Genomic DNA, 23049 nt, shown 5'->3' on the forward strand with positions numbered 1-23049 from the left:
CAAAAATTTTTGACAGTTATAAGTTGATTTCTGTCAAAAAATATTAATCGGGGATAAAGTTTTATAACATATTATTTACAACATATTATTATTTTAATATTTTTAACATATTATTATTTAAAAATTTAATTATAGCAAATTAACGTTTTATTAATATTTTTGACATACATTAGCTGATTAAAGTATTAATTTGCTAATTAAATTTTAAAATAATATTATGTTATAAAAATTATATTAAGTAATATAGTATGTTTTAAATAAAATGTTATAGTACTTTAAACTTGATTGATATTTTTTGACAGTGATCAGCTGATTTCTGTATCATTCTCTTTAACATATAATTGTGGAATCGCGCTTGTGTTGTTCTAGTCCCTTTCTAGAAAAGGGCATGTTAAGTCGATCTTTTAAAAATAATAAAAGTGGACACTATATTGCCGCTAAGTATGCACCACTTAAAGTCCGCGGCGACATAGTGTCGACTTTTAATATTTTAAGACGAGCCAAAAATTCATCGCTTGTATATTTCGATAGTACATTGTTTGCAGATTATTTTTATATCAAATACAAACGAGCGTACAAATTTTTTTATTTAATAAACATAATATAAGTCTGAGCCATAGTCTGCGGCAATAAAATATCGATTTTTAATATTTTTTTTTAACATTGAAGACTCGATATTGAGTTTTGTGGATATTATCGGACGTACAGAGATGAATTGATCTTATTTTTTTATATGCATTTTATTATTGCATCGAGCAATGTATTTTTGCGAATCGATATAATATCGACTAAAAAGTATCGCAAATATGTTGTTTTTTGATGAAAAAATAGTTTTTTTTAGTTAGTATATTAGTTGTATGCATAAGAAAATGACTACTACGTATTGTAGTAAATGATTGGTACAGTGGAACTTCAAATTATTTTTAATTAATTTATCTTAAGATTAATTAAATCAACAATAGGCTCAACAGTTATCTCTTTTTCTATAAAAACAAAAATTAGATACTGTTTATCACTTAATGTATATGTGTATTAACATATTTTTATCGGAATATAAGTCGAAAGTTTATGGCATTGTGGATAATGAAAATTACATTGGCTATGCGAGCCAAACGTGGATGTCAGTACGTATGCTTCCAAATGAAATTAATTTTTTCGTTGGAATTTAATTCATTGTGCACGAGACATTGTACTCTTCAGAATTCATTTGCATTAAAAAATTCAACAATATAAAAGATTTAACAGGATTTTTAAATAGAAATAGACATTTATAAAAATAATAATGAAGAAAATGATAGGAAAACATATTTATTGTTAAAATATAAACATTATTAAAACTATCTAAGTAATAACAAACGCATTCGTGAAAAAAAATTGAAGATAAAAATTAACTAATTATAATCTGAAACTAATATAAAATAGAATTATTTTAGATGAAACTGCTACAGTAATAATCGAAGAGAGCTAGGTTTTTCATGATTTATTTGTTACAAAAGATAGTTACAAATTTTTATTAATCCTTATAAACTTACTTACTCTTTTGTAACTTTGTCTTTGCGTAAGAAATATGTTTGATATGTAAGAAGATATTTCAATCAGAAATACAATAAGAACAAATTTTTTAAAAAGTACTTTACAGTATTTTATACACATAATATTTTATACATTACATTGTAGCATCTACATGTTTCCAATTGTAAATTATAAATGTAAAATATAAATTAGAAAATCAATTTGATATTGAAGAAACAAATTATTTTATAGTAATTTTACTTACCTATAGATTTGCCATTTATAACTAAAATTATCGAAAAGTCAATTTGAACAATTGGTAGTTACTTGATAATCATACGAATTTTTCATTAATTTTCTTTTTGGTATATTATTTCTTAACCGGCTTTCTGCCATTCTTATAAAGATTTGAGATTAAAATGATAAGAGAAAAATGCTAAATTTATAAAAAGGAAATAAAGAAAGAAAAGAATATCTTATAAATTTATATGAATGTAACTTTAGTTATTTACATGTTAAAACGATCTGTAATTGTTTACCGGCGCTGCAATAAGGCCACTTCAAATTTCGTTCGTTCAAAGATAAAATATGTAATGAGATATGTATATGCAACATATTGAATATATTCTGCAGAAGTCTTCGATGATATCGCGTTGCAGAATATTTATATTGATATATCTCTGAATTCTGCGTTATAATTATTTTAGTTATTTACATTACGTGAGACACACCTATCTAACTGTACCATCTATGGAATACTTCGCTGCAGTTTATTTCTCGTTTAAGTACCAAGTATAATATAAAATAACGTATACATAGATCAATGAACATAGAATGTGTGTATATAAAGGTAAAAAATTATTGTTGTTATGATGTAAAGGTATAAAAAGTTCGCGAAAGAGGGATTTGAAAATTTAGCGAAGCTAAAGAAAATAGAGAAAGTAGCGTCTTATACGATTATCGCTTGAGGCGACATATTTTGTAACCGATACGAATCGATTTCTTTACAATTACTATAATGGCTCCTCCATTTATACATTTATGGCACTAATAATCTCTCTTTGCCTCTCGCAATATTATGCAAAATATAACTTGCGATTGCACATACAATATATGTATATGCAATACGCGCATCTGTTTATATAAAAATCGGAGTAAAAACCATAGTTATTGCACAAGTATAAAGCACCGATCTTATGAAAATTTAAAATTTCTTGCAATAATAAGATGTGCACTGGAAAGGATCTCGTCTGTAAAGCGAGCGATTTTATATCGCCGAGGGGCGTCTGTGTGTTAAATATATAATAATAACTGAGAAAAAAAATTAATCCGCGTCATTATCGCACGTATGCGTATACTTTACAGACGAAATTCGTTCGAGAGATACTAATAATATACTCCCGTTACTAATTGCGACAAACTGTTTCAAGCGGAACACTGTCTGTACAACTGCGATTTTTGCTCGATCTCCACCAGGTGTCTTTCCATTTCCATCGTCAGCGCGTCGACCTCGCTCATCAGATCTGTCAGCAGTCGCTCGTTGTCCTTGTAAACGCCCTCCATGCCGTCCAAGTCCTTGGATTTGGTCGACGTGTCCGCCGTCAGTTCAGAGGCTCTCTGTAAGAGCTTCTTCGCCCGCGATATGTCGCCCTTGCTTTTGTTCACCCGCTGATTGAGCGACTCGTCCGCCCTCTTGTACTCCTCCGCGAGTTTCTTCGTCTTACCATCGATCATCTGCGCCTCGTTGGCGACCTTCTTCGCTTCCACGCCGATCTCCGTCAGGACGAAGCCGTTTTTCGCTGATTGCGTCTGTAGTTGCTTCAGACGACCGTCCAGTGCGTCCACCGAGTGGGTGGTACTGTTGGCTTGGATCTGTGCGGCCTTGGTCAGGTCGGCGATGTCCGCCAGATCCTTCTGAGACTTGGACACGTCGGCTTCCGCCTTGTCGATAGCGTTCTGCGCCAGATGTTGAGCCGTTTGCGCGTCGTTCAATAATAGAGTCACCTTGTTCGCTAAAACCTGCTTCTCCAGGGCGGTCTCCTTGGCGCTATTAGCGCGTTCCTTCAGATCGTGAGCCAGACGAAGATCGTCTTTGGTATCGGCGAGTATCTTCTCGGAGTCGGTGAGCGAACCGACGATACTTTTGATGCGATCGGCCAACCGCGTGATCTCGTCCGGCTCCAGCTGAATGTTTTTCCCTAGCACCTCGTACGCGAGATCCCTGACCATGGCCGGAGTGGGCTGATCCTCGTCCAGAGTGCTCCAGATACGCTTTGTTATGTCGGACAGATCCTTGGTGATCTTGTCTGAGCGATTGCGCGCGTCCCACGCGAAGTTGAAGGCATCTTGAGCGTTGGATCTCGCCGCTGTCGCGTCTTGCTTGATCTGACTCATCTGAAAAAATAAATTCATCGAATATAAATTGTGGACTTAATATATAATTATAGAAAAAAATTACGGAAGAATAAATAGAAATGACGAATGTTCTCATAAAATCTCAATATAATTATTTATAATATGTATTATTTTTTTAGCAACACTTACATTACGCAACAGCTGCTCGGCCTCGTCCTTGTGACTCTTGATCTTAGCAGCCTGCTGTTTGGCGACATCCAGAGCCTGATTGGCTTTGCTAACCGCGCCGACGTCGCAAGACAAACCTCCGCAGAAGCCGCAACCCGCACCACCGCAGACGATACTACAATCCGTCACATTGCTGCCGCACATCTGCAGATTTAGTTCAGGTATATTCGTACCGAAGGTCTTCAGCTTCTCGTTCAGCTTCGTCAACGACTCCTTGTTCCTCTCCTGCGCTTCGTCTACGGAGGCGCGATTCTTCGCCAAAAGGTTCTCGGTATGCTTGCGGAAACGTTCCGCGTCGGCTAGTACGTTGCTGGTGTCGTTCGCCATTTTCTCAGCCTGTCTGGACTGCTCGGCCATTTGTTGGGTCACGTTCAGGGCACCCTGCACATTTTCCTCCTGCAATCTGGTAGCGTTTTCTCGCAGATCGGCGGCGGCTTCGTGTAAACTGTTGGTTCTGTTTCGCAGCTTCTTCAGCGCGACGTCACCGAGACTAACACGCTGACTGAGATTCTCCAAGAGATTGTTCGCTTCCTCCAATTGCTTCGCCGAATCGGAGATATTCTTCGCTAACTCATCGGCGAGGTCGTCCAACGCGTCCAAGTCTTGGCTCCTGATGGTGGTGTTGCCGATCAAATCGCGAACTTGGTTCAAAGATTCCTCCATATCGTCGAACTCCTGACTGTAGACCCCGGTCGTTCCAACTTTCTGTATCCTCGAAGCTTCCTGGATGACGGCGTTTGTTTTGTTTCTGAGACCGTCTAGTATCAGATCCCAATTGTCGAAGCATTCGCCGCACGGACTGCACTGCGGTGCCTCGCCGTGATAACCGCGATCACATTGATCGCACTTTTCGCCACCGATCCCCTTGTGACAAACGCACAATCCGGTCTCTCTGTCGCACTGCTGGCTAGCGGAACCGATCACATCGCATTCACACGGATAACACTCCACGTTCGGGTTGCCCCAGAAATTTGCCTGACATTCATTGCATCGTCTGCCGCCGAATCCTGGCCTGCACTCGCAAGTTCCGTCGAAGGGATTGCATCTGCACATAAAATTTGTTCATTTTTATCGGCTGCTTCTCGCATTGTTGAATTATTCAGTGAAATAGTGTGTTTTTTAAATTAATTTTACATAAAGTTATCAAAAAATAAAAATCTTAATTAAAAGAGAAATATTTTTGAAATAAAGAAATTAAATTTTTTCTTGAAAAAAAGGCAAAGATTAAATTGCTTTTGTATTAAATCTTTTACTTAAAGAAATTAATTTTATATCTGTTAAAGATAAAATATTCAAAAAAGAAAAATACTTGTAGCTAAAAAATTAATATAAGTTAAATAATATAAGTTAAATAAATTTTGTTACAATTAATTATACAAATAAATCTATCCTTTTACATACATAAATAATGAGATGAAAACTATGTAGTTTTTACAGACCTGTCCGAAATGCTTCCAACTGCATCGCACTCGCAGGGATCGCAGCCTTGTCCGCTGGCTATCTTCCAGTGATTCTCCTCGCAGGAATCGCAAAGCTGTCCTATGACATGCGGCAAACACGGACACTGTCCGGTACGATGGTCACATGATCCCGCGGTTTTGTCGGTGCCCAGGACGTTGCATCTGCAGTCTTGACAATCCTGTTGAAGAGCGTCTCCGTAGAATCCGGCTTTGCAGATCTCGCAGTTGGGACCGTCGGTGTAGAACAGACACTGGAGGCAATGACCGGTGTGCGGATCGCAGTTACCGGATCGACGTAAATCGGTGTTATTGTTACAGTTGCACAGCTCGCAGTTACCGCCGGGTATTTCCGGATTGCCGTAGAAATTTTCAGCGCAATGTTCGCATCGGGGGCCGGAGTACCCGTCGAAACATTCGCACACCACGTCTTGCGTTACAGAGTCCAATGAACAGCTATTGGCGTAGGAATGACCGGATTCTCGAGTACCTGTAACATGACATGGCAAAAATTTATAATATTTTATTGTTATTTTATAGAATAAAATATATATAATAATATACAGATAATAACAGAGAGGGTGTTTAAAATTCTCGACATTAGAATAACTATCAAAGTTGTGTGCGAAATATAAATAAGTGGCTAACATAATATCTTAATATTTATTATTGTTAGTGAAATTGTTTAAAAAAATATTATCTTTTACCGCCGAAAGGAGAAAGAAAATATACAAGTTATATAACTATAGAAAAATAAGATTGAGACACGTGAAAAAATTACTAATTAATATATATAAAATCTTTCAGGGAAATTGCGCTCACCTGGGCAAGGGCACGCTCTGCAAGGTATATCTACGCCGATCCGCGGGTCGCCGTAGAAGTCGTCGACGCAGCGGTCGCAATTGTGTCCGGTGGTGAAATCTCGACAACTGATGCAAGCCCCGGTCTTGGAGTCGCAGCTGTCCGCGTGTCCGTTGCACTCGCAGCGCTGGCAGTGCGGGAAGTTCCAGAAACCAGGTTCACACTGGCCGCAGGTTCTGCCGTAGGTGTTGGGCCGGCACTTGCATCGGCCGGTCTCGACGTCGCAGAAATTGTCGAGGGCGCCGACGCCGTCGCAGTCGCAAGGGATGCATCCCTCGGGCCCGAATCCGTACGTTCCCGGTGCGCAGCGGTCGCAACGTCTGCCGACCACGTTTGGTTTGCACGGACACAAACCGCCATAGTTCTCACATAGAAGACTGCGGGAGCCCGTCGGGTTGCACTCGCAGGCTAAAATTTAATATTCCCATATTGTGAGAAAAATTAAGTGATATGAGCAAAATTGAAAAGAAATATTGCGCGGATAAAAAAGTGTCGCAAAGATTCTTCTACTAAAGATCAGTTATACTGATGGTGAAATCATGAAATCATCGCAATTTTTTTATATTCAATGTATAATAAAAATGAAATGACATAACGTATGACTGAACTTACAATGAGCACCATCGAAAACGTAATAGCCGATGCTATTCTGATACTTTTTGCAGATGTCGGGTATGTTACTCCAAAAGTTGTTGACGTCGTTAAAGAACTCGTTGCAATGATATCGTTCGTATTCTTGACGACGTAATTCACCCAGACCCGGCATTTTGAAGAAAGGTATCACATCTATATTTGGTTTCAAAACAATCTACGAAAATCATACAAGCACAAATAATATATTAATATTTTATTATCATTTGGCTTGAATTGTTGGAAAAATTATTTATATTTAAATATCTAGAAAAAATGTAGAAAGTCTCTTAATCATTTAATTTTTAAGTTTAAATAATATTTATCTATCTCACATAATATTTACATACATTTCGTATTAATGTACGATTTGGATGTATTATTTACGACTAGATATGTGTGATTAGACAATATATAATATAATAATTTACATAGGCGAAACGATATGTATATTACCGAGTCGACCAAGATGGAGGCCGAAGGAGTGTCCACGTGACTAGTGAATTTGCGGAATTGCAGCAGCAGATTATATCGTTTCCCCGCTTCCAGACATACGGATGGCTGTGCCACGGCGCTTCTCGAACGTAGGGGCAATTGGGTCCACAAATGATCTTGCTCAGGTCTCCAATCGGCGCAGGGTCCATTAGGATCCGGCGGACTGTCTCTCTCGAGAATGATTTGCACGTCGTCCCAAACTCCCGGGTGCACCGGTTCGTATCGTAGGATGATGTCGTACCACATGGATCTGCGAATGTCGTCGATAGTGAAGTTCAATACCGAGCCTTCGAGGGCTTTCATGAAACCCGTTCCGGTCCACGTGCTATTCCTGCCGTCACGATAAGGTTCCCTGATTACCACTTGACAGTTCTGTAAAAAATTTGCATTTTGATCTTGAAACAATTTCGAAATTTCCAATAAATAATATTTTATATATTTTACTGAATATTTATTTATCTACACGTTCAATTGAATTTAATTCTAATTCTTTCATTGATTTATAATTTCATTAATATTTATATCTTTTTTATAACTTGATGTAACATAATAAAAGAAAGCAGTAGCTATTATTGTTTAATACTCGTTACTTCTTTTATTTTACGATTTTATTTTGTTATTTTTTGCAAGAATCAAGAATAATAAAAATGAATATTAAAATCAACTCAAAATTCTCTCTTAATAAAAACTTACATCAGTGGCCCTGGATAACTCTCCCTCGTAAATAAGAAAATCTAGCGAGCCAGTGTAATAACTTTGCTCCGGCTGATTGCAGGTTCTCCCGCTGACGTGCGGTCTACATCTGCACTGGCCGGTGATGACGTCGCAGGAATTCTCGTAGGAACCACCCGGGTCGCAATCGCAGGGTTTGCATCCGTCCCGGTCTTCGGAGAGTCCCCAATACTCCGGCAAACATTGGTTGCAATCGCGCGCGGTGACGTAACGCTTGCATGTGCATTCGCCGGTTATCACGTTGCAGCCCTGATTGTCGACGGTGCCCAAAGTGTTGCAGGTACAAGCTGTAATTTAAGAATAATCATTTCTTTTCGCACAATTTTGGAGAACTTATTATCGAATCTCTATCGAAGATGATATCAAGATAAGTTACGATCTACTAGATCCACAAATCGCGTTAAAGAGAAGTATCCTAATGAGTTTAATCATTAAAGAAATAATCAACTTGTAGAGAAATTAAGGCTTCTTATCTCATATAATTAAGATAAAAATATGAAAAAATAGGTGCATTATTTTTTTAATAATTCGGACGATTATAACCATCATTTCTTTACCTTGACAGCCCTCGAGACTCTCGGGATCAAAGTTCCAGAAACCGTTTTTGCAACGGTCGCAACGACGTCCTTCGATGTTTTCTTTGCAGTGACAGCGTCCGGACTCGTCGCCGCTGAGAAGATCCGTTCTCGAGTCACATATGCCGTCGTCCAAGGATCCATCAAGGTCGCAGTCGCAGGCTGCGGAGGAGAGAAAAAGGTATATCTTCGATATCTCAAATTTAGAGTATTTTACACTCTCCAGTACATTATTTACATTTATCTCTGTTTGTAACATTGAAGCAGGTAAAAAATAATAATCTTATATGAAAGAAACTACATTATATATAAAGATACAGTAATTGACGATATATAAAGTGACTGAAGTAATTGAAAACTCACGTTGACAAGCATCTATATCGGAGATATCTTTCGTCATGTCGTGATAGTAGAACGGTTTGCATTGTTCGCAATTCTGGCCCCGCGTATTGTGCTGACAATCGTCGCAGACTCCGCCGGACACCCTTCCCGATCTCTCGTAAACCGATTCGTCAAAGTGGCAGGAAGTGGTATGATTGTTGCAGTTGCACGCTCTACAGGCGTTCGTCTGTTTGCCGACCGCGGGTTTCCACGGCAGATCGTTGTAAAAGTCCTCGCATTTCTCGCAGTTGAGTCCCTTGGTGTTGTGAGTGCACTCGCATCTACCGTGGACCATATTCTCTTCGTCGACGACCCCGGGCAACGGCAAACATCGGGAAGCGTGTCCGTAGCAGGAGCAGGATCCACGAATCACCATATCTTGGATGGCATAGTAATATTTCTCACGAATCTCGGGTCGATCGTCGAGCAAATCGTCGCCCAGCGTATGCAGCCCCGTCATGTTGATCCTGAGATTTGTAATCTTTAGGAGATTCTGCACTTCCTTCGAGTATGGATTGTCAATGTCCAAATTTCGCGGCAACACCCTGAAAAATAATTAATAGTTTATGATGAATTATAATCATGCAATTACAGGCAAAAGAGAGTTTAAGTAAAAGAGTGATTTAAATAAAATGCATAGAAACAATAGAATTTAAAATCTCATTCAATGACTGATGAGATATAATTTGATAAATAATAGAGTAATTAAGGGGGGAATTTCTTTTATGTATTTCTTACCTGAAAATTACATCGCCGCCAGTGGACGGTGCAACAGCCGAGTATCTCGTCTCGCAAATGACGTCCGTTAATTTTTGGGGTTGATGGGTAGAAATATTTGGGAAATAGTGATCGCAATTGTGAGTGAAGTACCGGTACACCTGCCAGGTCTGTCCAAAATCGTACGACCGTTCGATCAGCATGGCAGCCGGTCGGAAAGTTTGGAATCGAATGATGATGTGTGTGAAGTGAAATTCCGCCTCGAGGTCGAAGCGTATCGAGACGTTCTCTACTCCGTTCTCGGCTTGCCACCATCTCAATGGTCTGCAATTTGTTTTTAATCATTTTAAATATTCACATTAAAATATGCATATGTGTCTGTGATTTAATATACATTATACTTTTATCATTGATTTTGACTACAAAAGAAGTATTATATTATATATTATTATTTAAAAAATAACTAGGAATTATTATAATTATTTATTATACTTTTATTGTATGATAAAGAAGATTGTGGCGATGGTAGAAAGCAATCTTACGTGTTGACAATGTTTTCGATGTTGTGCTGTTGTTTGTACAAGGACGAGTCGCAGAAGAAGCATTTCTTTCTCTCCTTAAGATGGGAAACTATGCAGAATCTTTCGGGACCAGCGAGGCCGCACGTCGACGAGGCACTCAATTTATCCTTACGACCGATCAGCAAGTTTCCGGTTGCGGGATAACACGAGCTTTGCTCGCAGGGATGTGGTCTCTTTATGTGATGTCCTGAATCAAAAAGGATTCTCGTTATTCTTTCACAACTCCGTACCTGTTGATTTTGTTAGACACCGATTGCACACCGATATATCATGCCGATATGCATTTGGGTATTATGGAGGAGGATACGGTTTCCCAGTTACCGGTTAGTTTGCGTCGATTAGCGCTATATGTGCGACACCATACCATATACTATATTATATGGGAGGATATTACAACAAATATCAGGTGAGCATATTTACATACCGACGTCCATATCAATTAAGAAAATAAATAATTAATACACTATGTTTATAACGCTGGGTAACGATGCTTTATTGTCAACCACAACAGGGAGATCTTCATTAGGAATCTTTTACACCAAAATAACTACAGGGTATGTATGTGCATGTACGTGTGTTTATCCAATATTTTTCGGAGTAATGTGTCACATGTATTTACGCTTTTCTTTACGCAACTACCTCTTGACTTGGGAACGGTCGGCCCTAGCCGATTATGACGCTCTGTCATCACCTCCATAGGTGACATATCGCCTCTCTGCACCGATCCTATAACACCTCCATCTTTATTTTCGTTTTTTTTGTACATAATTATATTTAAGCGTGAGACATCTTAATTGTCGTAAAAGTTTTATTGTGTTTTTTTTTATCGTTTGATAATTTCTAATAAGAAGATATTAATGTTACCGCGAAATATAATAGTCAATCTCTTCTTATGACTCTTTCATAAGAAACACGCAATAAAAATTATATCGGTGAATAAAAAATAAATCTGAAAAGTTTAGAAGTCTTACCTCTGGATGGTAGTGATCTTTTGGCCTCTGTTGAAATGTAATGATCTTTCAGTCCATGTTGAGAATTCGCAGACCCTTCGCAAACAAATAAAATGTTTAAAAAGATTCACGTTTTTTGTATATAATTCTTAAACAAATATATGACACAAATAGAGAACAGTGGAGAAAATGTTCGCAATTTATAATAGAGAATAAATTACACGAGACGCAGTAATTGTTTATTCCTGTTGTCTATTTTTAAGCTCCGCGGAAATTATGATTTTATTTAAATGCAGTATGATTTTTTTAAAAAGTATGATTGTTTCAAACGCTCCGCTAGAACGCGTCAGTTATTATCAAGAGACTTCTACTACCGGTAGAGGCTATCGCAAGAGACAGCCGGATGTTTACGAGAGAAGACAACTCTGGAAAATATCTTCAAGCTCTCAATGAAATGCAGGAAGAGAGGAGAGAGTGTCTATGGCGCGAGCTATATTTTACTCGTAAATTCTTTGACGACTTTGTTCCGGCACTTTTTTTAACGAAAATCTCGCGATAGATCATTCTTTCATTAAGCTTTCAATATCTATAATGTTTTTTTTTAGATTTCCAATATCTCAATACTCAGTTTTAAATCAATATTATAAATCAAAAAATTGTAAAAGATGTTAGGTCCGAAATGATGATCTTACATCTTTGATAAAGTGATGCTGCAACGCGCGTTTAAACACATATAAGTGTGCAATTCGATTCGACACATAATTGCTCGTCGTTATTTGTAGAAGAATCTTAGGCTCGAAAAATATATACAGAGATATATATATTTACTGAACAGTTGAATTTTACAAGCCGAAATAAGCTCGCCGATTTCAAAAGGAAAGCAGGTCGCGAGGTCGGATCACTATCTAATCATATATGGATAAAATGTCTTCTCGTTACAGGAGAAATGGATGGAACGATATTTCGTCCATCTAAAATAAAAATAAAAAGAATTTTTATGACGTTATTCTATCACACATGTAATACACACATATGTAATACATAAAGTTAGGACGATTATAAAATATGGCGCGTTAGTGCAAGCGGTCTTGAAATGAAACCGAAAAATTGTAATTCGTAAAAATATAATTTTTGAGTAAATCAATTTTTTGAAATTCGATACGCGCAATGTATGTATTAACTTCAAAGAACCTAACATTTAGTTACTTTGAGAAAATAGATATTATGTATATTATTATATCTATAAACAACATATATATATATATATATATATATATATATATATATATTGATTATTACATACCTGTTAAAATAGTAAGTACAATAATTAATGCAGCGATGGCCACGTATTTATAATGAGCATGCAGCATTTTTCCGATTTTTTTTCTACCTCCGTCTTTGTGGACTTTTCGTTAAGCCATGGACGATGGAAGAGTTTTTCTATGAAAATAAAATATATTTCTAAAATATAATATAGAATCGTTCGAAATGTGTTATCAAAAATTCACGATATTTCGTTAATCCGTCTTAATTTGTCATAATTTCATTTAATTTAAACAAGCAGATATAATTTTGTCTAAATACGCGAAGGAAATTTATTATTAATATATAACAAATAATTTTTAAGAATTATATTATGCTGTGAATTTTTAAATGGCACTTTAAAACAAGTAGGGGATAACAAATAATCTCTCTTCTTAATTTTAACAATTATTTAACAGACGATCCATAGCAGAAATATAAAAGAAACGTGTACGCAAATTATGATTATCAGCAATTATCTCAGAATAATTTTACACCAAAGAGATTCTATAAATTATAAATAATTTATTTTTCAAAGCAGAGAGTCTCTCTCTACTGTCTCTCTCTTGTTTCTCGATCATGTAATACACAACAATCATTGCCAAACACACTTATAGAGCGAAAAACTGTTTTCCATTGCAATTAATATTGCAAAATTGCGTACTACCTCTCTTTAACACTCACCTACGTTAAATTTACGCGCTACTTTAAGCCGACGAGATGTTTCTTCTTTTCTCGAGGCAGGCGCCGCTTCGAAGGCTCTTGCACTTGGTGATCTCACAGCAACGCGGTCGGAATTCTCCTTCTGAATTCAATCGAAAACTCTCCTTCAGATTGTGTCACTGAACCCGATTCCTTTTTCACGCGCCACACGCAGACTCGCGTGGCTCGACGGAGTCTTCTGACAGGTGCGGGTGCACCTATACGGGAAATTCGGAAGCGGAAAACGAAAAACGCGATGCGGACGCGCCTCGTGACGCGTCTTTCGCTCAGTGAACCTCGGCTTGCCGAGTTGTGACTCCGCTCCGAGAGGTGCCCAGCAGTGCCGTACATAGGGTCATGGAGAGAGGGAACGAATGGACTTGAATAGCGATTCGAGTGGGACTGAATGGGTCGACAGGCCGTTGGATAAGTTGGAATCTGACTTGGAGATATCTTTTTTGCGCCACGAAAAAATTCGATTTTTTGAAAAGCATAATTGGAGAAGTTTTTTCTCTGCGTTTCTGGCTAGAAGTGTGTATGACTTTTTCAAAAATCAAATTTATTTATTACTGAATCTCAGCGGCTTTCCTTTACATATGAGATATAAAAAAATATTTTACTATATTATATTGAGAAGGTTTTAAATATAATCATCTAGCGTCATGTATACTAGAAATATATTATTTAAATAATTTTTAATGCTAAGGAATATTTTGTGAGATCTATGTTTCTCGATTTATAGGTAATTTCTTTGACGATTAACATCTACTAAGAGAGCAACGAAAAATATTCTCTCTCTTAAATAAATGAGTACAGTGTAAATCGTAGAGCTTCTTTTATCACAGGTCAACGTTCTATTCGCTTGATATCGTACTTTTTGTACGCGTTATACTCAACGTCGTGGAAAGTCTGTACAGATTGAGAACTTCAAATCATTAGTCGCTCCAATCTGAATCCTTGAGAGTCACACGATACTTTTGCATGCCTGTTATGCAGACGATGCTTATATTACTGCACATGTGCAGCACAGTTGGTGTTTCTATGGTCTTTTAAAGTCTGTTATTCGAGAAGTAAACGGGCAATCTCATCTCACATGTAAACAATATTTGACGTAGCAAATTTTTTCCATCCACATTAAAGTAAAGTAAGCTACTTTGATATATCTATTAATATTAATTTGAACAAATTTTCTTGATTAAATTTAATCTTCTGTCGAGTAAATTTCTAACGAGACAATTATATGTCACATAAATAGAGGAATCGACAATCATTCATTGTATGTAATCTAAAAAAGATATCATATTGTGAATAATTTTCAAAATCGCGAAATAAAAGTGTCCAGAAATACATTTTTTTCACGTCACGAAATGTGTTTATTATATCAATATTTTCTGCAATAAATTACATTTAATATTTGAAAAAAGTGCTTGTAAATTTAAGAGCATTTCAGAAGATATTAAATGTCCATATATACGCTATATACATATATACATATCTCGTTATCGTTTAAACAGATAGCCAAATAATTATTTCATCAAAGCATCCAGCATCGATATTTCAGACTCGTCGCTCTCCACGCAGTGCCCTCGATTCTCATTAATCTTTGATGACGTATCTTTGCACACGACGGAAGAGGATGGGAAGCGAGCTGTCCTGGAAAGGCGAGACGAGGAAGAGAAGGCAATGGCATCCTGCTATCATAGCCGGGATACGTTGTACAGATAAGGCAGCCCACGCTACGCTTCCTTCCTCCGCGATGATCCCACTTTCCGTTTCTTCGTGCGACCGTACATTGATTCATTATATATATATCAGTTCATTCGCGACAATCTCGCGCAAATACCTCATTTTTTTCGTCTCTCCTCTTGAATTAATTTTTTCTTCGAATAATTATCGCAAAGAAGAATATACAAGTGTATTTAATCCCGATTGTACACATATAAATCTCATCTAGATCTGGAAAGACTGTAATTTTTCAAAAATGTATTTTTCGTTTTTAATGAAATAGTAGAAATTAAGATACTTCTTTGTAATGCAAATTATAATGTGGATGTAAAACGCATTTAAAATTGTACTTTACTAATAGAATATATGTGCAAACTCTGCACTCCTTTTTTATTTTCTGAAAAGCTGATTTCATGCAGTTGCAAAATTATTATACAAAATCAGAACAAATTCAGGCAAGAATATTACTTTTAGAAAATTCATAGTAATTATATTTATCTTACTGATATATATTTATTTTATAAGAGCTTTAGATAGCTAAATTTCTAAATACCAAGAAATGTGCAAATTATTATCTCGAATTATTTGTTTAAATTTATTTTACCAATTTTTTTTGCGGTCACACACATGTATTAATATATTAAATAAATATAAAGGGATAAAGAGAGGAAAGAGAAAGTTATTTTATGACGATGTTCCGTTGGGGTGCTAGCCATCTGTTTGCCCAGTGTGTGGATACTACGATCCTGTGGTTGCATCGGTGGGGTTGAAAGTAGGCGGAGAACACAGACGAACAAACTGACAGATTCCTCTTTTAGTGACAATGACTGTCTTTTAGTCTTATTTAGCACCAATAGATGGCAATATACATAAGAACATTCTTGTATTTAATTTTATTATCTTGGATAGTGCAATAAACGGTGATAATTAATTAAAAAATAAGAGTTGACAGAGTAAAATAATCCAGAACAAATTTAACTTTTAATATTTTATTTTTGAGAGTTTTAATTTTATTGAAACATAATTTTAATAAAATATGAATAAAATATTAATTTTATTAATATTTAAAAGATAAATTTTTATTTATTAATTTTTATACATGATAAAAAATATATTATTGCCATTCTCTCTCTTCCTCTCTCCCCCCTCTCTCTCTTTCTCTTTCTCTTGTGTATGTCTTTGATTATATTATAAAATAGAATTAATAGTCTTTGACTCTCTATTTAAACTCCCAAGTTTAAAAGATAAATGAATATTTTTACCATATAATTTGCAAGAGATTTTGATTAATTGGCAACAATTTAACGAGATATCATAGTTGTTTTTATTATACATATTTTTAATAATACAATACAGATGTACAATAAAGATATAAGTGAAACATTCATTATTACAATAAATTTCGATGACATAAATTTTAGTTAGTTGCGATACGTTCGATAATACTTATAATTTAAAAAATCGATATTTATTTGTACAATAGATATATCGTTAGATATAAATCGCGGCATTTCAAAGAATGACTGATAACGCCTATGAAAGTTTCTATTAGGCCTTTGCATTTTGACACGAATTTTATGTGATAAACAGAACGATATGTGAAGCTGAGAAAACAGTTGATTCGTATAATTGATGTGACTTTCTAAATGTATTACAATTGATATGCAACTTTATTGTATGTATATCATTGAGTCTATTTTACTTAAGCGAATCTCTTACTTATTCATGGAAAGGTTTATTAGTACATTTACAAACGAGTTATTAACATCTTTTTTTAGAGAGAAAGATTCATAAAGACTTAAATAAGTTAATCTTTAAAGGTATAGCAGTCAAAATACGTTTTGTTCATCAATTGCGATTATTTTAATATCAATGCATAATAAAACCACACTCGTCGATCTGTTACTTCTGTTGTTAAATAATTATTCAGATAAAAAAATGTACAATTAGAGGAAACAGCTTACAAGTATGATGACGTGTGATAATATACGGTATTATGATAAAATTATCTATCTTAGGAAACAAACAAAGAATAAATTTCGAAAGAGCAAAATTTTAAGTTAGGTGTTTCTGCACTTTTTAGAATTATCATTAATTAATTGCCGCCATCGTTAATTTATCCCTATTATTCAGACTGATATCTTCGAGCCTCCGATTTTCGTTAAAACTTTGACAGTTTTATTGCATCTTTATATATAAAATTCTTCACCATCTTTCGCACATCGAAGTATTTATCGCATTACACAATAGCATAAATTTTTCAGAAAAATCTCATTATTCTTTGTCTTTTTTTCGAATTCTTTCAGTTTTGCCACCGAAGTATCTGTCTCTGACCTCTTGCGCTGTTCGTTTTTTCGAAGTTAATGCAATTATCCATGTAAATTTGCAATCCCATGGTTTAAATATACTCGGCAAACATTATCCAATAGGTGACGTTCAGCACGGCGAACAAAAAGGGGAAGAAAACTCGTGAGAAACGGTCAATGTTCAGCGCTCGCATTCGTGCCCTTTGGGCCGGAGTGGGTCCCGGTGGTGGGCCAGCTGGTGATTTCTGCGATCGGCAGGATAACAACATTGCGTTTTCCTGCGTGACAACGATCACAACTTGAACCGTCACCATGCAGACTGTCTCCCATGCCTCGGAGAGTGGAACGTGACTTTACTATTAAAGCCATCAAGTAACAATAATAATCGCACAAGATGTAGCTATTAATATATAATAAAATAATTGGATATAATAATAATTTAATATTTTTAAATAATTATATACGACGAAAAAACTTTCTAAATTGTACAAATACTTTAGTATTATTTTTTAAATAATTTGCGTATATATAATAGTAATTTATTAAGTAGTTTAATAAGATATATTTATATTTTTGAAAGAGTACATTTTTTAGTGAGATGCTATAATTACAACTTTAACAATTTTGTAAATAATATACTGAAAAATAATTCAGTAATTTTTATATCGGCTAGTTCACGTTTTAGAATTTTATTTAATAATGATGTCTTTGTCTCGTCTCCTCTGTTCGAGGCACAGAAGTCTGAAATAGGAGAGTCGGGAAGTCAATTGTAACAATTATAACAAAAAAATGCAGAAACTTTTTATTAAAAATTTTAACGAAATAAAAATCTTTGATATATTCGGTATAAAAAAATCACATAGTAATAAAGATTCCACCGCAAATTTTATAGGATGTCTCTATTATTTAAATCAGCCAATTTACGCCGATTAGGTTTATCACGGATATAATTATTAGGAATATTACAATTATTTTATACTTGTCAAAATCGACCTCGGGGCTCTCTCGACATAAATATCATCCAGGCGTTACCTTGGCAGCGATGTCGAAGATCTTGTCGAGCTTAGACGAATCTGCGGTGCTCGAGGATGGCGGCGGTGGTGGTGGTGCTGGTTTCGCTGCCGGTGCATCCGAGTCGCCGAGGACAATGTTCACCAGACAATACTCCATCAGCGCCATGAAGACGAACACAGTGCAAACCGACATGAAGGCGTCGACGGCCTTCAAGTACGAGACGGGCGGTAACGAGGCTTGACTTTTGGCGTGCTGCGTGGACAAGGTGAGCAGCGAGGTGACTCCCAAGGTGACCCTGGCGGGCGCGGCCTCGGGTTTTATCCAGAATGACACCCACTATGACGATAAGTCGGCAAGTGTTTTCAATGAAAAATACATGTCACGGTCAAAGTGACCGAGAAAGTTACGAGAGAACGTCGCGTTTTTGCTCACCGACATGATGACGATCAAGCACGTTGGCACGTAAGTATGGAATAAGTAATAGCCGAGACGTCGTTTCAGCACGAACACAACTTCGAGACAAGTAAAGTTACCTGTGAAATCATAATCTTTAATTAAGTGTCACATGTGTAATTTGTGGATCTAAGATTTAAGTCAAAGTATTAAGCTCAAGTGATATCAATGCATGGGTATTCGGGCGAAAAACTTCTTCTCCTTTGGAATATATAATATCGCATGAAATAGGGGCACATAGTTTCAAAATACATTAATCGAATGAAAAGAATTGCAAAAATTGACTTGTATTGCTTACTTTGATATGTAAAACGTCTATGATTGTACGATGACATGTATGACTTTATTCTTGAGGTCATATTTACGCGATTTACTTACCAGTAGAATAGACTTGCGTGCAGTCAGCTGTATAATTTTTAACGAGCTGTAACTGGGGCAATTCGATATTTTCATCCACAACGAGGGGAACATCAGGATCCCATTGAAAGATCATTTCATCTGTCGTATGCGATACTGTTGACCGAGTTGTTTTCGTTTTAGCGTGAAATATAGCGTGTTTCAAGTTTATTCGCACGTTATGTCCGTTAAAAAATATCAATTTTTTATATATAATTATAATACATATATGACATGTATATTTTTTAATACTCGTTTGAATAGTTATTAAATTTGAATAGTTATAAAATATGTTAATTAAATTAAAATTAATTAAAATTAAAATTATGAAATATAAGTATAATAATATACATTACAGTAATATTGTTATTTTATTATTGCTTTATTCTCAAGGGTATGTTCATTTGCGGGAATTACTTTCTAGAGTTACTCTTGAGAGGTTTAACTCGCAGGTGAACACACACCTATCAAAATATATATGTATGTACATATGATAATTGGTGAAAAATAAAATAAAGAAAAATATAATTTTTTCACAAATAATTATAACTTACAACTTTCCATTTGCAGTTTACATTCTTGCGTATCGTGAGGGTAGATCAGAAAGTTCATGGCACAAGAAAGTTTTAGAGTCAATCTGAAATCGCCGATATTTATATTTCAAGAATTTCTCTATTTCAAGAATTCGCATTCCTGGTGAAAATATATATAATCTATCATAAACTCACTTCACCATATAAAGTATAGTTTTGTCCTTATACAGCCATAGGTAATGATTTGGTATCGTCATTGTTTGAAAAGTCACCGATTTTGCATTCTTAAAGAAGGAATCCGGTCGCCACATGTTTTTCAACCAATCGACTTCTAATAATCTTAAATTTCATCACAGAAAATATGAAAGGCAGAAAAAGTAAGAAAGTGTAGTTGAAAATAGAGTCGTAATAAAAAATTTGTAGAAAAATTTAAATAAAATATGTGTGTAAATACAAAATACATAAACGGTGAAAAATTGTTACAAAATTGTATACATATAATTTATATACCTATACTCGGATGTCATATTTTCCGGAAGTCGGAGTCTATTGTCTTTCCATGTTTGGGCAAAGAAAATGTCGGCGGCGTACGTCTGTAAAAATTATCCGTCTTATGATCCCGATTATCGCGATTAAAAAGGATCAAACGAGCATTAAGTTTTACAATTGTACATATCAATGTATAATTCTTGTGCATATCTTGTTTCTATAAAGTTTGCAATTACCATTGAATTTTCGTCGATGGAATCGAGTCCCATCACAGTAACGTGAAAATATACAACGGTTGCCTGACCATCTTTCTTAGGAGGTCTCATTTTATCGTACAACTTAGGATCTTCCGGCAGGAGATCGAAAAATTCTAAACTTTTCCTGCGAAACCAAAAAAATGCGCTTTATACACGAATTTCATGTAAAGCTTTTATCGATTAATCTTAATATCAATAAGAATTTCAATCTCGTTAAAGTTTACAGTTAATCTCTTAATTATTTCTAAAAATTTATTATAATTTAAAATCGATTTATGATATAATGTTTATTAAAGAAAATCGGTCCTGAAAGATTTTGACATTTCGGTCGTGAAATATGAATTTTGAAACATAATAACATAAATCGCAATTTACTTACTGGGCATTCGCGGCGCGGCCGAAAAGTAGAAGAAGCAAGACGGATGAGAGCGTCGCGGAAGACATGCCGCTTCCGTGTACCTCCTCCATGGACGTATATCCGTCGTGTTTTAACGCATTTTTGAGTCGACAATCGAAACGACACGAAAAGAGAGAAAAAGAGAAGGAGAAAAATAGAAAAATGTAAGAAGATGAAGAAGACAAGAGTCACACACTTCCAGAAGAAGAAAAAAAGGAAGAAGAAGAAGAAAATAGAGGAGCAGGGAGATTTTCGAGATAATCCGGAAGCGAGAATCCGGCGCGAACGAGCGAGCTGAAGCTCCCTAATAGGTAACCCCGAATTTACGAGGACGGGCAAGCGACGACTGAGTTCTTGAAACGACTTTGTCAAATCTGCAGAATCCTCATCGTTGCGTATAGGCACGAGCCCCACGACGATGATGGAGGTGGTGGCCTCGGGTGGTAGTGGCGGTGGTGGCTGTAAAGGTGGTGGACCAGGAACGGCAATACCTTCCCGTCGCCAACCCCGACTCCTTCTCCTCCACTTAACAGAGGCACAGAGGGAACAAGTACTGGCGCAAAGAAGGGGTAACTCTCGTCCATGACGTACATGACGACAGGCTGTGGATAGAATCTGGAGTATCGCGAGCTGGATCGGCTGAGAGGAAAAAACCCGAGAGGTGGTGGTAATCCCCTCGGGGCAAAGATGTGCCCGTGTCATTGGTTTACAATCCCTCGAATTTACTCCAATGCGGCATATCAGCGTCGTCATCGCCACATTTGTATCCTTAAAATTTTCTGGCTTAGTGTTTAGTGTCGCCAAACGCATTTACAATAACTTTCATTGTGTGCTATTGTCTTTATCCGCGGTTAAACTTTAGAGTTTTCTTTCAAATTTATTAATTTTCTCTTATCCTCTCGTGTCTTAAATATTTCGCGATGCAACTTTCTTTTATAGACACATCCAAACAAATTTTTTAAATCAGAATATAACATTTTTTCGAATTATTTTAATTTTAATTAAATTTTTGAAATTAAAATAAAACTTTAATTAGATGTTTATTGCTAAGATCTAATATTAAAAATTGAAAAATGCACATAATGTTTTCGCTAAAAATTATAATGTTTGGTAGTCAACAAATTTGCATTACGCGACAAAGTTACAATGTATTAAGATATTTATTATCAAATATGTTAAATTTCAAAAAAATTTACAATCGTATAATAGTTGTATATGAAGAGGGATATGCGCATCATGTTTTCCTTCATTTCTCATTGTCACTGTTCTCCTGAAAGTCTTTGCCAGAGAGGCGCTAACTACCCCGCTATTTGAAGACACCAGTACGCCGATCGATATATCGATCGCCAAAAATTGTGCCACGAATAGAAAGGTACGTGTTCGTCTCGCTCGTACAGTGTCGAGTGGTCACTTATCGAGAGAGTATACATACGTTTCGATGTGTGCAAAATAGTTGGAGAAGACATATGAAAGGCAAAAGAGGAGACAGATTAGCGAGCCAGGATGCAGATTTTTTGAAATTAGATTAAAATTTAAAAATTAAATAATATAAAAAATAGAAAGAAAGAATTCGAAAAAAATTAAAAAAAAAAAGTTAAAAAAATACGTATTTAACAAGCAATCTCATTAGCGATGTCGCAATTAATTATATTGAGAGTGTAGCTTCCACCGATATCTTGACGTGATTAAATAATTTTACCTTCAATCCTTATATTCTTTTATTTCGTTTTTAATTAAATTCTCTTGAGAGCGGAGTTCTCATTTTCAATTCTCACACTTTAAACTTGTTATACATTTAAACTAGCTATATTTAAGATATTCAGATGAGTGTCTCAAGATTCGCAAGATTGCGGAGAGCTAGAATTTTTTCCATCATCTCAAATTCAATTTTATTTTCGACATCTTTCTTTCATCTTTACGTTCAATATTCAAAGTCCCAATTATTAATAAAGTGCGCGACTATTTTCGTAAACTACCACCGTAGCTAATGTTATAAGTAAT

The 23049-nt window shown here is 35.8% G+C and overlaps 2 protein-coding genes across 5 annotated transcripts; both read right to left on the reverse strand.

Moving 5' to 3' along the window:
- Positions 1–1505: 1505 nt before the first annotated feature.
- On the reverse strand, positions 1506–13834 carry Lanb1 (laminin subunit beta-1). The gene is made up of 14 exons (XM_083047648.1): positions 13461–13834; positions 12778–12914; positions 11496–11570; positions 10486–10711; positions 9965–10267; positions 9209–9771; positions 8828–9007; positions 8232–8557; positions 7500–7910; positions 7026–7221; positions 6375–6821; positions 5535–6042; positions 4057–5140; positions 1506–3906 (listed from the first exon to the last, which is right to left on the reverse strand). The coding sequence occupies exons 2-14, from the start codon at positions 12842–12844 to the stop codon at positions 2938–2940; spliced, it is 5355 nt and encodes a 1784-aa protein (XP_082903774.1). The 5' UTR covers positions 12845–12914; positions 13461–13834; the 3' UTR covers positions 1506–2937.
- A 2785-nt stretch (positions 13835–16619) lies between these two features.
- Ort (glycine receptor ora transientless) lies at positions 16620–21410 on the reverse strand. Of its 4 annotated transcripts, none has more exons than XM_083047671.1 (9): positions 21031–21410; positions 20631–20775; positions 20416–20498; positions 20101–20244; positions 19927–20009; positions 19355–19489; positions 18956–19056; positions 18542–18859; positions 16620–17754 (listed from the first exon to the last, which is right to left on the reverse strand). In XM_083047671.1, exons 1-9 carry the CDS (start codon positions 21117–21119, stop codon positions 17602–17604), a joined length of 1251 nt encoding a protein of 416 aa, XP_082903797.1. In that variant the 5' UTR covers positions 21120–21410; the 3' UTR covers positions 16620–17601. The 4 variants fall into 4 exon arrangements, with proteins under 4 accessions (XP_082903797.1, XP_082903788.1, XP_082903804.1 ...); XM_083047662.1 differs by having other exon boundaries at positions 16620–17787; XM_083047678.1 differs by having other exon boundaries at positions 17696–17807.
- Positions 21411–23049: the final 1639 nt, after the last annotated feature.

This window comes from Prenolepis imparis, unplaced genomic scaffold (assembly GCF_030444845.1).
Source record: "Prenolepis imparis isolate NDT839.2.m4 unplaced genomic scaffold, iyPreImpa1.0 SCAF_1, whole genome shotgun sequence".
In the NCBI taxonomy this organism is placed as follows: Eukaryota; Metazoa; Arthropoda; class Insecta; order Hymenoptera; family Formicidae; genus Prenolepis; species Prenolepis imparis.

What these genes read in the sequence shown, in the direction of transcription:
- Lanb1 (XM_083047648.1), bottom strand. Translation starts at nt 12,844, where the DNA reads ATGCTGCATGCTCATTATAAATACGTGGCCATCGCTGCATTAATTATT. An exon ending in CGATATAGATGCTTGTCAAC is followed by an intron (nt 9,008 to 9,208) that starts GTGAGTTTTCAA and finishes TCTCCTCCGCAG; the next exon opens with CCTGCGACTGCGACCTTGAT. An exon ending in CAGAGCGTGCCCTTGCCCAG is followed by an intron (nt 6,043 to 6,374) that starts GTGAGCGCAATT and finishes GTCATGTTACAG; the next exon opens with GTACTCGAGAATCCGGTCAT.
- Ort (XM_083047662.1), bottom strand. Translation starts at nt 21,119, where the DNA reads ATGGAGGAGGTACACGGAAGCGGCATGTCTTCCGCGACGCTCTCATCC. An exon ending in CCATCGACGAAAATTCAATG is followed by an intron (nt 20,499 to 20,630) that starts GTAATTGCAAAC and finishes TAATTTTTACAG; the next exon opens with ACGTACGCCGCCGACATTTT. An exon ending in ACTATACTTTATATGGTGAA is followed by an intron (nt 20,010 to 20,100) that starts GTGAGTTTATGA and finishes CGGCGATTTCAG; the next exon opens with ATTGACTCTAAAACTTTCTT.